Source organism: Lithobates pipiens, unplaced genomic scaffold, assembly GCF_037356315.1.
Source record: "Lithobates pipiens isolate NorthernLeopardFrog02 unplaced genomic scaffold, aLitPip1_a1.2 Scaffold_166, whole genome shotgun sequence".
Lineage (NCBI taxonomy): Eukaryota > Metazoa > Chordata > Amphibia > Anura > Ranidae > Lithobates > Lithobates pipiens.
In genome coordinates this window covers 1,224,553-1,238,823 of record NW_027507752.1, presented here as the reverse complement: position 1 = coordinate 1,238,823, position 14,271 = coordinate 1,224,553, and the positions used below count along the sequence as shown (strand labels likewise).

General features: G+C 42.1%; 1 protein-coding gene across 5 annotated transcripts in view; it reads left to right on the top strand.

Moving 5' to 3' along the window:
• The window catches only part of RALGPS1 (Ral GEF with PH domain and SH3 binding motif 1), a 659,487-nt gene that overhangs the window by 587,582 nt on the left and 57,634 nt on the right, over positions 1-14,271 (top strand). For 3 of the 5 annotated variants that reach the window (XM_077484869.1, XM_077484868.1, XM_077484867.1), the window contains exons 13-14: positions 6,502-6,628; positions 10,130-10,281. The exons of the other annotated variants lie outside the window; for them this stretch is intronic. In XM_077484869.1, coding sequence (XP_077340995.1) covers positions 6,502-6,628; positions 10,130-10,281 — 279 coding nt within the window. The remainder of the gene's footprint in view (positions 1-6,501; positions 6,629-10,129; positions 10,282-14,271) is intronic. 5 annotated transcript variants of the gene reach the window in all.

Genomic DNA, 14,271 nt, shown 5'->3' with positions numbered 1-14,271 from the left:
CAATCAAGGGGCCTCAAGCATTGGTCCCCAAGCGTCAGTTTCTTATAGTACCGACAGACGGAGTGCTCTATTACACTGGATGTTTTTTGCTTAGTACCTATTTTCCATAATACTCCAGACCTGGTGAAATCTGTTTAAAGGACTAGCAAATTGGAAAAAAAAATCTATGCATGTGAAATATACCTAAACTGATCACAAAATAATACATTTCACATTTCTGTAACTTTACTGTAGATTCTCCTTTTTACCTGCCTTGTACAATAAAGCTATTTACGACTCAACTTTCGGTCAATTCCTGCTGAATCATCCAAAAAGTTGGTGGCCCCGTTCACATCACCTCCAGAACTCCACTGAAAAGTCCAATCAGGTGCAATCACTGTGGGTGTTGTGGCCACTTAGATATTTATTTTCTCTATCCATGCATGGCTATCTTAAAATGTTTATAAATGAAGCGTCAACTAGTAAAATTTTCCGTAGAATGCCGAGAACACTATAGTCGTCGTAGTTGTGTTTGAAAATAAGTCCCAGCTTTTTACCATCTACTGCACTGATACCATCCTGAAACTTTAAAGAGGAAGTAAACCCTGATGGGTGTTACTCCCTCTTTGATTTCCTGCAAAGGTAAAGCATAATGGACTACTATGCATCGCATCGCATCACATAGTAGTCCGTCATGTGTCACTTACCTGACACAGGAGCCAGCGATGTCACCGCTGTCCCCTGTAGTCCGGAGCGTTCATCTTCTCGGTGGGTCTCCATGGGTCTCGCTGCTCCACCTCTATCATTCGATGAAGCCGCGATGACGACACTCCCGCGCATGCGCACGGGAGCCGCCACTTGCGGCATATCGCCGTAGACAGCGGTGCCTGTATACACGGTTTAGGAGATATTCCTTGGACCTACAGGTAAGCCTTAATATAGGTTTACCTGTAGGTCAAAGTGGTTTGTAAGGGTTTACAACCACTTTAACACATTCATCCTAAATTTTTATCAAACATAATCAATCATTACTGGGCCTATGCAAAGATCTGAATATTTAATATATTTTTTTGTTGGCCTACATATAAAAGAGTCAGTACTTTACTTGCTTGGAGCTTGACTCTTAACGTGACCTTTGACCGCTGACGGTTGTGGGTCTGACCTTTCCTGATTTCGTAGCTCCTGCTTGTACATAACATCAAATAACAGAGGCATGTAGCCCTTTCAATTCCTCTTATCTACAGGGTTGTATTTGATGCTGTTGTGAATCCTGAAGCCGGAAGACAGTCTGACTCTTCCTGAAGAACCAGACTCCTGTGTAATTAATAAGCTATCCTGTACACCTAACAATTTAAAGTGAGTACATGCTTTGTGTATGTAGAGCAAAGCAGCAGGTTGATTTAAAGCTCAGACCCCCAGCAGTACACACAGCTTTCCTTTATTATTCAGCACTCGATTCAGCTGCTGAAAGTGAAAAAAAAAGTCACCCTGGTATGGAGGAGCATGTGATCGTTTTGGTGTTTGGTGAGTGGTTAATTGCTGTCACATGTGGTCAGGGATAAGCTCGGACATAGAAAACGGCCATGTGTAAGCACAAATTGAGCTTTTGCTGCTCTGAAAACAAAAATTCTAAAGATAAAATGTGATTATGTGCTACAGGGGATGGGGAGGAGGTGGAATATGTTAGCACCATTGTATAGGTTCATTTTAGGGCTGATTTATCTTAAAAACCTGGTCATAACTAGTTCCAACTTTTTTTTTTTTTTTAACTAGATTGTATATTTCATTAATTAAGAAAATGTTTTAATACGAAAACATACAAAGATTAAAAAACCAGAACTGTAAAAGTTCATTGGCTAATCTGACCAATCTCAGCATAGGATATAACCAATATGTGTTCACAAATTACAAACATAATATCAAACTTGGCTTGATGTCCGTAATTATTGTATCATAGGCTAGAACATGGACAAAGGGAAGCCTAGATGCTGAGTATCTCTCAGGCAGTTATGCCAGCCCGTTCTACTCATAGGCAGGGCCGTCTTTAAGGCAGGGCAAAAGGGGCAGCTGCCCTGGGCCCTGTCATTGTTGTGGGGCCCAAAGCAGCTGCCTCATACTTGCCAACTATTCCAGTTTAAATTCCCTTGTCCCTTGAAATTTTATTCCTGTGCTGTGTCCCAATATATCAGTGGGAAGTGCTGCTACTAATGCTGCCCAGCTCTGCCCTATTGTTGGGTAAAGATAACTCACCTCAGACCCTGTGTTTACATGTAAATAACAGTCATTCATATGTGAATAGCATTGAGATTCATATGTAAATATCGGAGCCTGGTGGCATCGATATGTAAATAAAGGTGGCATTCATATGCATATCATGACACCCTGCAGTGAGGAGAAGATGTGCTGTAACCTATAGAAACCGGTGGGCAGTATTACTGTACAGTAATCTCTAGCAACCAATCAACAAGCAGAAATCATGTGCTGTAACCTTTAGCAACTAATCAGTGAGCCTTAGTGCTCATGCACACGGACGTTTTAAAAAACTGGCTGCAAAGCTAGCTCCGACGCCTGGAAAAATCGGCGTTAAAAACGCAATTTTTACCGCGTTTTGCATTGGCGTTTTTGTGCGGTTTTTAGCGTTAAGTAGCATTTTTAAAGAAACACATCTCTTGGCTATAGCACTCAGAAAACAAAGAAAATATGTTGTGCGTTTGTGCACGTTTTTGCGCGTTTTGCGTTTTTACAGCTCTAGCTCCGCGCCACGGAACGCACTGGTCCTGGGTTTTTTTTACAGCTTAAAAACACCTATGCCATTTGCAGCTCAAAAACGCCTAGGTGGGCATGAAGCCATAGACTAACATGGACAGGCGTTTTTAAGCTGCAAAAAACGCTCAAAAAAGCGGCTGTAAAAACGTCCGTGTGCATGAGGCCTCAATGTGTGCTGTAACCTCTAGCAATCAGTCAGTCAGCGGTAATGATATGCTGTAACCTCTGGCAACCAATCGCAATCGCTGCCTGATCTGATACAGTAAACTGATTTTAAGTCTAGCTGCTATTTATTGTATGACTCAGAGAAGGTGGAGAGCGAAATTGCATGGGGGAGGGGGGCCCCCCCAAGAAATGTTTTGCCCCGGGTCCAATCAGTATTAAAGACGGCCCTGCTCATAGGCAGGCCGAATATTGTGGAGATATGGCAAACGTCTGCAGCCTTTCTGTGATTAAAAAATGTATTTTTAGATGTAAATTTAATACAGTATTACTATCTACAATACACCGCATAGCCAGGATTCCACCACTAGCCAAACCACTTGTAATGGGTTTTATTCTGGTACAGCACATTTTCCTTGCACGAGTCTCCAGTGGGCTGACATGAACCTCTTTCAGGGAAAAATAAAAAGTATTGTTTTTGGACGCCATCTTGATTATTTAATCAAGTTTCCTGTTCACAGAGCCAAAGTGACTCGTATGAGAATCCACGAGGCCGATCCCTACTGTCCTGGTGTCATAGGGTTGTCCAGCTAGAGGAGCTGGGGCCAGATGTTGTCTTCTCTCTCTTTTTTTTTTGTCATTAATTTGTCCTTCCAGGTTTCCTGAAAGGCCGTATTGGTGACATCACCTTTCTGAGTCCCATCCAGCCTGCAAACTTTATGGTAGCAGAAACACGGCCTATGTTATGTTATGTAACTACTTGTACAGCATTGCTCCAGATGACCGCGGGGCTGACCGTTGTTTTTTTACAGGGTGTGGTAAAATAGTGTGTACTGTAGAGGGGCGGAAGGGGTGCTCGATCTCCTGGCCTGAAACAAATGGCAGAGAATGGCCTTCTGAAAGTTTTCTAAGTGGAAACATTTTGTAGCTATAACAACTCATCCAGCAAGTGATTTCATTTCTTGGATCCCATTAAAAATCTAAACTACAGTTCCAACGCCAAGTTTTTCTGTTCGTTTTGCAGAGAGTTGGGGAAAGGTCAGAACCTCCGACTGTTTTTTGTTTCTTTTTTTTTTTCTTTATTATGTCCCAATTGAGGAGATTTCCTCTCACTTCCTGTCTGGTGACACAACAGGAGATGAGGGAAAACACACCAATGGGCACACAAACAACAGTAAAACTTTTGCAGATGTTTTTAACCCTCCCTACTTTGTTCAAAAATTGTGACTGGAGTTCTGCTTTGTTTTTTTTTTTTGTTTTTTTGTAATTCCTTTATTGAATGCAAGAAGAAAAAACAGGCGCATGGACAACAGTGTTATAACAGACATAGTTCCAAGACATAAACATCCTAATAACACCTGGGTGGGAGATATAGAGACCATCCCAGACTTAGGCTTAAACATAACCTGAAAGCATTCCCGGACAGGGGGCTAAATTCCCCTCTACGACCTCTGACACCAATAGGCAATATGAACCCACCCAGGTGAGCGGTAATCATCGCATGGCCATGCAGTACAGTGAGATGCACACATTTTTTGTTATTTTATAAAGAAAGGAAAGCGGAGGGAGATGGGCCGGGCCCCAGGCGGGCAGAGCTTACACTATTAAGAACTAGTCATTTCCGGAGAGGCCCACAACCCACCTCGTCCTACATAGATTAGCTGGCAAAATCTAACTGTGAAAGAAAAAGGACTGAATAGGTGGAGAAATAGAGGGGAAGGGGTTGTTGAAAAAAAGGGGACTACAAGGGTGGACAAGTGGAAGGGGGGTCAGAGAGAAAGGGAGAGGGACCAGAACAGAGAGACAGAACAAGTATAGGAAGCAAAAGGAGACTTCAGGCAGGTTGAAGCAAAAGAACCTGACACAAAAGAAAAAAGAGCAGAATAATGACCGTGGGCGTCATCCGGCCCCAGGGGGGGGGGGGGGCGGGGGGTCCAGGAGCCAAAGAAAAAAGACCCTCTCTCAACGGGCATCCATAGCCACCTCCCGGAGATAAGCCTCAGTGTAGGTGAAATGTTTGCTTTGTTTTTTTTAAGTTTTTGCTTAAAAAACAAAAAGTTCTGTTAATTGAACAAAAAAATGTATATTGTAATATTTTTTGTATATTTTTTGCTATTTACAGTTTTATTATTTTTCCTGCTAATGCAGTACAACCCATCCGTCCTATTTAATGTGTGCACAATATACAGTTACAGCTGATTAAAAAGCAGCCAGATCCAAAATAAATTTGAGAAGCAGGGAAATCAGTGAGAGATCAAAGTGACGTAGCATGTGAGTTGTGAGACTATAGACTGTAAACCCCCCTCCCCCCCCCGGGGCCTGTACGATAATTTAATATAAGCTGTTGGATGAAATCCCTTCCTGTTTGGCCCTGGTTTATTACTGTTGGTGAACGTTCCTTTTATAAGGACTTTTATTTCAGTTTTGGGCCGATGCCATTTGGCTGAACCCTTCCACCAGCTTCATATAATCTCTCAAAGTCTTTATGCCCCCAGCTTCGACCTCCTCAGATAACTATTATGAGAAGTCTCTACTCCAAGGGTTGTGCTTATGTTGAGCTAAAGACATGCAGAGGAGTATAATTAACCAAGAGATAAGAAGTGGGTAAATTGGGTCCATCCTACTCCACCTATAAATGACATTTTTTTTTTTTTTATCCACTTCAAATAATTGGTTAATGTAGCAATTGAAGTATAATATTCACACGTTCCCTTTGGTATCAGCAAATGAAAAAAAAAATAGGCCTCTGCAGTCTTTGTCTGCTTAAAGGGGTTGTAAAGGTTCATTTTTTATTTTCTAATAAGGTTCCTTTAAGCTAGTGCATTGTTGGTTCACTTACCTTTTCCTTCGATTTCCCTTCTAAATGTTTTTTTTCTTTGTCTGAATTTCTCACTTCCTGTTTCTCCTCAGTAAACTTCTCACCATCATCCGAGCGGTGGTTAGTCAGCCAGAACAGCTTACTGAGAAAGAACAGGAAGTGAGAAATTCACACAAAGAAAAAAAAGATTTAGAAGTGAAATCAAAGGAAAAGATAAGTGAACCAACAATGCACTAGCTTAAAGGAACCTATTTAGAAAATAAAAAACAAACCTTTACAACCCCTTTAACATCCCTGATGCATTTCCTCACTCAAGAGTAGCTATTGGCAAGATTAAGAATTTTTATTTCCCCAGAATTCTCTTGAAAATGTTTGCCAAATTTCACCATATTGCCAAAATGCATTGGAATCAACAGGGAATGGGAAATGAAGGTTTCTGTTGCTGGGTTGTGAGGATGCAGTGGGCTTCAAAGTGCTCCCGAAAGTTTATGGATGATTCTTTCACCTATCCTGGACTTGTTTTTGTGCCAAAAAAAAAGCAGCCCCTCTTCCATATTGCCATAAAAAAAAAAAAAAGTTATTTTTAAAGCAAATGCTACCTTCTGTAAGCAGCTCAATTTGCAAAATGACTGTCCTGCTTTGGTGAAATGGATTTTGCCAAAACCTTTCCGCAGAGCTGTGTGTGAAAGATCAGCTTGAAGTGTCACATTCGATCATCTTAGATTAAAGGGAAACATTTTACATTCCATTTATCACCTCTTCATCTTTGTCATCAGGTCCTTCCGAAATGACAGCGACAATGAGATACAACAGGCGGCCAACATGTCCAGATGCTTCGATGGCCACCAACATGCCAACCCCACCGGTCTCCCGCCACAGGAAGAGCCGCAGCTTAGGAAACAAGTGGGTCATTTGATTAGTGTGGCACTGAGTTCATATAATTGTATGAATGAGGAAAGGTTGGAACTTCTGACAATGTTTTCATTGCCATCTGTGTGTCTTCCTGTCTCAGTGACAACCTCATCGCTCTTTTCTATTACAGTTGTCACAGAAACCAGAAGTGAGAGGATTATCTCCCTAATAGGTCTAAGACCAAAATAAAGACCTGGCAGGAAGTTGACCTTTTCCATGCATTATCCAAAAATAAAACATGGCTGGATTTGGGCTTTAAAATACAGCTAATATAGCTACCTGAATTCTATCTGGGTTATCCCAACATACCAAAAATCTGACTGAATGTGGGAGTGATCTTCAGTGTAAGCCAGGCCGGTAGTAGCACATTGGCGGCATTGTCAGGTTCTTCGTCTACTGATAAAAAGGGGGGGGAGTGGTCTGGATACTGCCTCCTAAGGTGATACAACTCCATCCCGAATTATATATAGAAAAAAAGAAGAAATAGCCCATGGGACTTTAAATGAGTAGATCACTGAGGTCAAGACAATTGAGTAGAGTAAATTTAATTAGAATTTATTACAATTCCAAAGACATAATCATAAAGGAGCGTAAAATCATCATCAGTCATAATACATCTTGATACAATTTGAAAAGTACATTAATATACATAAACATATTTTGCACTCAACGCGTTTCGTGAGCTCTGCTTGCTTCCTCAGGAGTAGATGTATATACATGATTATCTAAAAAATAGTAGAAATCAGTAAAATATAAGATACAGTGATTGCTAGAGGTTGGAGAAGAAGCATGTGACCTCAAAAGAGGTACCCCATACTTACATTATGGTTGGTTAGGGTTAGTCTACTAATAAGGCAGCACAGGGAGGACCTCTGCATTGTGATACTTTGGTGAGCAAGTAGGTGACACTACTATAGTGTTGTCACCCTCGGGTTACGTATTCTGGCAATTGAAAGATTGTCTGAATAAGAATAGAAACATATTTTAGCAGATAAAACATTCCATATGCGTTCCAGATGTCTGTTTGGCTGTAGTTTTACCATAAAGCCCAATTTCCGGGAGTGTAAAAAAAATAATAATAATAATAATAATTGACCCTTGCAGTATTTTTCTTCTACAAATAGACATAACAAGGGTTAAATGCTTGTTGTGAATAGTGGTAGAGGAGAAATATTTACCTTCATCCTCATTCCAGTAAGGTCCATCCAGCGCTGCAACCAGTATCCTGTAGTTGACTCTGTAAGCCCAAAACGGGAGATGCTATTCCAGCTCCTCTATATACAATAAAGAGTTAACGTTCCTGTGTTGTATATGATGGCTCGGAGCTTTCCGGCAGAGGAGGAGAGGGCTGGAGCAGAGAGAAAGATAAGTAATACAGCCAGCACTGTACCCCCTCTAGACATAATAAGCATTTAAAGCGGAGCTCCGCCCTCACTTCAAAAATTAAAAGCCAACAGCTACACAATACTCTATCTGCTGACTTACCTCTCCTGGAGTCCAGCGATGTCGGCACCCGCAGCTGATGTTTCCATCAGCTGTCGGGTGCTGCCGCTGCCATTGTGGGTAAGGGAACCCGGTAGTGTAATTTCTGTGTATTTGTTCCTATTATAAATAATTGAAACACGTGGCGCTAAACCAAGTGACTATTACACCACTAAATATTATACTACAAAGTGCATCAAATATAGCTAAAAAAAATGGTATACATAAATAAAAAAATGAGTAATAGTAAATAAACATTAAATAAAAATAGATAAACATTAAATAAAAATAGATTACCCAGTGAATAAGTGATAGTTCACACTATACATTTAAACACTCTTCAGGGAGTATTGCAGAGCATATGCAGTGGTCATACAATGTTGCAAAAGTCCGGGAGTCTCCAAAACATATTTCACTTTAACAAGCAATATTGATATTGAGTGTTTTTTATCTCTCTCAATCCGCCTTTCCTTCACCACACCGCTGTGAAATGTGATTCCTCTCCCCTTTATGTGAATTAACTCACCAACTAAATCAGCCTCACACTCAACGTGTTTGGCAGAAAAGCGCCCCATGGAACCCCATGATTAAGTCAAGTGAATGACGAAACATGTTGGGGCTTGGCTACTAGGTAACTGAGAGTGAGAGGAACCATCGGACGGCTCACGTCTATCTTCAAGGTGCTGGCGAGGCCGAGGAGCGGTGAGAGATTTAAAGAGTGTGTCTCACACACCCTGGGTCCGCTAAAAATCAGTGGTAAATACACAGGTGAAAGGGCATTAGTGAGTGTATTATTGATTTGCAACCCAGCAGTGTAGCCTTTACAGCTTCACGCCGGGAAACCTACTGCACATGCGCGAGGCTCCGCTTCTCTCTCCTACTGGCCCAGCAGCGGGGGGAAGGAGGAGGGAGCCAAGAGGTGTGGCATCAAGGGCCGCGGGTGCAATGTCAGGTTCCTGCACACACTCCTGACAGCTGTCTGCCCATACTTCCATATTGGTAGACAGCTACTCAGCTACAGGAAGTGTCAGTGAGCTTAACCTCTTCAATAAAATTAACTTTACAATGTAATAATACGCTGCCTCCTTTAGTAAATCGGAGTCTGCCAGCTTCCACAGTCTGTACTGTGTAACATACTTCACGAGGCAGCTCCAAGTACACAAATCTGCCACAAGAGGGCGGCTCAGACAGGATACACAAAGAAGGATGGGGCTCCACACTCTGCCAAGAGTCCAAAAAATTTTATTTCCATTATACAGTATATTCCAATGCATTTCCAATGCCCCCTTTATCACGGCTAGAGAAGTACAGAGTGTTTGAAGATAAACAAAAAAAAAATCTTGTACATTATAGGAAATAAACATTTTTGGACTCTTGACACTAAAAGCTAGCAGAGGTTCTAATTGTTACCCACTATCCAAAACAATGAAAAAACTATTTTTGCTAAGGGACATTTTAATGAAGGGGCCCCCATCTCACAAATGTCTAGTCCCCTGGCCTCAAAGCAAAGTCAATCCTATAACATCAAAATCATACTACCCTGCCACTGGCAATGCTGAACCTTTGTTGCATTGACTTCCTACAACCTCTGCAAGCTTGTCGTCCTGTTTTTAAAGTCCAACCACAAAGCCTGGCATATGAGTCAGGACTAGGGTTTAACTATAGCCAAAGCACACCATATGCCTTTTATGGGGCCCAATGTGATTTATACATGTAGTAGCATTTGGAAAATAAATTTTGATATATGGCGTGTGTGTGTGTATATCTATCTATATCTTTATATACAGTGTATGTATATGTATGTATATATATATATATATATATATATATAGAAAGTTTGGTAACTTCTGTATGATTACTATATGACATTCTGTATTACTGGAGGCATTTGAGGAGAAGACTAGAGGAACTAGAGGCCCTGCAACTGGGTGAGTACAGGACCTAATGTAGAAAATAATGGGATTTCATATGCGCCACACTAAGCGCACTGCTTTTTCTCCATGTCTCCAGCGTCATGTGTCAGTTCAGTGTTGTCGAAAGCAAGAGTGCCACTTTTCCATCTGAGAAACAACGCAGCCTTCTGGACGACAGTGTCCTTGAGTCCCAGAGTCCTGTCCGGAACAGCATACCGCTGGCAGCCTTCACCAATGGGATATCGATTGGTAGGTCCAAACCACACCTCTCCAGTCCCCGCACAGCTTGATTCTGACAGTGAAACAGTATGCAAGAACTTTGGTGTCACACCTGAATTTGTATAGCGTGTGACCTACGGGAAAAGGCACAAATAGATTACGCTTAAAAAAAAAAAAAAAAAATAGTCACCTTGCCCTTGCTGGGCAAAGTTCCAGTGCATCTGCACATGGCTCTGCTCCCCCCAACTTACTTAAAACCACTTTGCCAGTGTTCTCTCGCTACTCCTTCCTTCATTGCAGCTTGCAACACTACTCTGCACTTTCAGGTATGGAGGAGCATGTGACCCTCTCCCCTGTGGTAGTGCTCGAGCCTAGCGGCCAATTGCTAGCACTGAGCCACAGGGAAGGGAGCGCAGACAAGGCCAGTCTCTTTGCAAATACTCTTGTATCTCTTTAAAAATAAATATCTAGTACTTCCAGGTATGGAGAAGCATGTAACTGTGCTGGGACACTCAACATCGTCACATGGGAAGTTTGTAGTCCTGTGTTCTGTTATCTAGTATTTTACACCGTGGAATATAGTGGGAGGTGTGTGAAAATGTAGGAACCTTTTTTAAATCAGAACTCCAACTTTTTTTGTTCTTTTTTTTTAACCTTAGTGAGTGGTGAAGGGCTAGAACCTCTGTTAGCTGCTAATGGGACCTGTCACTAGAACAGGAGGTTAAAGGAAATCTCCCTAGTGGGGGACCTGGACAGCAGTAGGAACCAGACAGAAGTTCTAACCCTTCCCTGCTCTATCCAAAAATGTTTTAAAAAGTCCTACTAGGAGCTTTTCCTTATCACTCTCTGTGAATCATTTTGTATTTTAATTCCAACATCATTATTGTTTTTATATATATAACTTTTAAGATACCACTTAGATGTTTGCAAGATCAGCAATATTTCATAAAATCCCCAAAAAATAAAAATCTTATATTCATGAATAGTCTGGTGGGATTAATACTCAAGATATAAAAGGGAAGTCATTTTATATTGGGTTTTCTCCAGTTACATGCTGTAAAACAGGGGTGCCCAACCGGTGGCCACATGTGGCCTGCGGAGCCCTCTGATGTGGCCCTCGAACTCCTGCTCTCTGATGGCGGGTTGGCAAGCCCATATTTTGGGTTGCCGACCCGCCACCCCAGAGCATCAGTGTTGTTAATGAAGCTGGCGGTAGAGAAAGCAAGTGGCTACAGAGCTGCATAAATCGATGCGTCCTGTATAGCGCCGCCTCCTGGTACAGGCGGAGTGATACCAAATGCACTCTGCCTGGGACATCAACAGCCAGCGATACCTGAATGGAAGACTGTTATTAAAGGTAAGTTTATTACTAAAATCACAGTGTATATATGGGCATATGTCTTCTGCAGTGGTTACTGGGCAGCTTTCAAACTGATCCGCAGGTGCAGCGCAGAACACCTGCACTGAGCCATAGACTTCTGTTATTACCTGCAGGTGTGGGGAGCTTTCAGAAAGTGCATCACACCTGCAGAATATAATAGAAGTCTAAGGCAAAGTGCAGCTAACCGACAGGGAAACCACGGGTGTACGGCACGGCACTGCACTTGCAGTACAGGTAAACCACAGCACGTCAGTGTGAAAGCAGCATTAAGCCCCTTTGGCATGATCGGTCCAACCCAATCGGACCCTCCGTTCACCTCTATTGAGCCACAGATGTAAATAGACTTGTGGCCATATACACACACCTACATCCAAAAAGCAGAGGGGGGGATCCGTCACATTCCATCATAGCAGATCAGATCGGAGATCCCATAGAATACAGCGAGCCATGTCCGTGTCTGCTCTGCATATGCAGGGTGGACACGGACCTGTCATCCGCCCGCTCCACTCATTGTTGCTCTTTAAAAGGTTGGGCACCCCTGCTGTAAAATGTCAAAGCTAGTGTATTTTCAGTAATTGTACAGCACTATTGTAAAGTTTTATATGAATGCTACTTGAAAATGTTATGAGTTAACCGTTCCATATTTTCTTTTATTTTTCTATACTAATTACATTTTTGTTTATTCATAAACAAAACTGAGAATTCATAGAATAAGCAGATTGTGATGCTTTAAGTCCATGTGATCTGACAAGTCAATTCCACTGACAGAGAGGAACAGTAAAGGGTAGTTATTGGGTGCAAATACTTTAGACCAACAAGCTGTAAACATTTTAGGCATTCTATATGCCAGTGTTCCCGGCGCCCGTGCGTTATATCTCTCCATGTCTTATACTTCTCACTTTCACGCCAACGTAAGTGGTGGATTAGTGATACCTTCCCACCTGCCAGCACAACATTTATAACCTCTCCACCTCTCTAAACAGCGGCTTGTACAAACATGCAGATTGTGAATGTTCAGAGGCGTACCCCAAGCTCTCACTCTGCCAAGATTTAAAGCTTTGGGTACAGGTGGCGATAGGAAAAATTACAGCCAATACCGCAGAAGTAACAGTAGTCTGTGTGTAAAGGACATCTTTACTGCAACGTTCAATGGGGCTGAACTAGTCTGTGAAATGCTGAGGAACATCAGACGTGTGCCAAACTCAGGAAGTGTACTCAGTTTGATTATAAAGGAAAATTAAGAAGCCTTTTCACACTGCTTCTGAGATTGCCCTGCAGCCTCTTGCCAGATGATTTTGTAGAACATTATATAACCCTTTGCTCTAAACCAGTGGTCTCCGTCTGTGGCCATTTGCTTGTCTTTATCCAGCCCTTGGAACACTATTCCTCTCACTGATTCAAGGCAGTATTCCATCCTCTGACACCAACAATGGAGTATTATTCCTCCCACTGACACCAACAATGAGGAACTATTCCTTCCACCAATGGGGGAACTGTTCATTCCACTGACACCCACAAAGGGGCACTATTCTTTCCTCTGACACCAATAATAGGGAGTTATTCCTTCAGCTGTCATCAACAATGGGGCACTATTCCTCCCAACAATGGGGGCCTTATGCCTCCCACTAATACCAAATGATGGGGCACTATTCCTGCTCGTACTAACCACAGGGGTGCCATGTATATTCTTGTGTATACTCCCACTAACCACCAAACCTGAGGCATTACCTACACCCACCGTCCACCCCTAAAGTCTGAGGGACAATACATTGGCTCTTTGTTTCAAAAGTTTGAAGTTGTCATGATGGTGAAGTGGTGAGGCATAGTATATGAGCAGGCAGGGTGAATGCAAAGGGGAGACGATATCTGCGGGGAGGGGGAGCAGAGGTGGGTGAGGGGAGGTTTGCTGCGACTGCGCTGGGAGGAGTGAGGATGGTGACGTGACCGGGGAGGGATGTGAGGGTTTGTTATGATGGAAGTGTGAAGCAGCTTAAGCCTCGTACACACCTTGAAAAAAAAAAAACGGATGAAAAATTCTACTTTGAACACGATCGTACGGTAATCTGATTGTTAGCACACAGCTTTCGTCTGAAATTTTCTGAAGGGGAAAACACGAGAACTTTTCTTGGACGATACAGGATTATATGGTTTACGTTTAAATTGTGCAGTTTTCCTCCGAAAATACAATACATCACAGAAAACAAAAATTCACCGCTCCAGGTCGATCCACTGACAGGCTACTAACTCTCCAGATAGGTAGGGGGTTCCAGGTGCAGGCTGATTGAATAAGCCAAGTATACAAAAGATGAACAAAACTCTGGATGGCCGCACTCCGGATTGAGTAAAAAGTAAAAGTGCCTTTATTTCTTCAAATGCAAAAACTCCATATTGAACAAAACATCACAGCACTACTCTGAGTAAGCACTGGTCTTAGCGTGAAACGCGTCAGAAACCTTGTTCTAATTTTTCTTTTCCCTTTGCTGTGATGTTTTGTTCAATATGGAGTTTTTGCATTTGAAGAAATAAAGGCACTTTACTTTTTACTCAATCCGGAGTGCGGCTATCCAGAGTTTTGTTCATCTTTTGAATACAATACATCACATCTGAATTATAATTTTTTTTCTTGTCGTATGAGAATT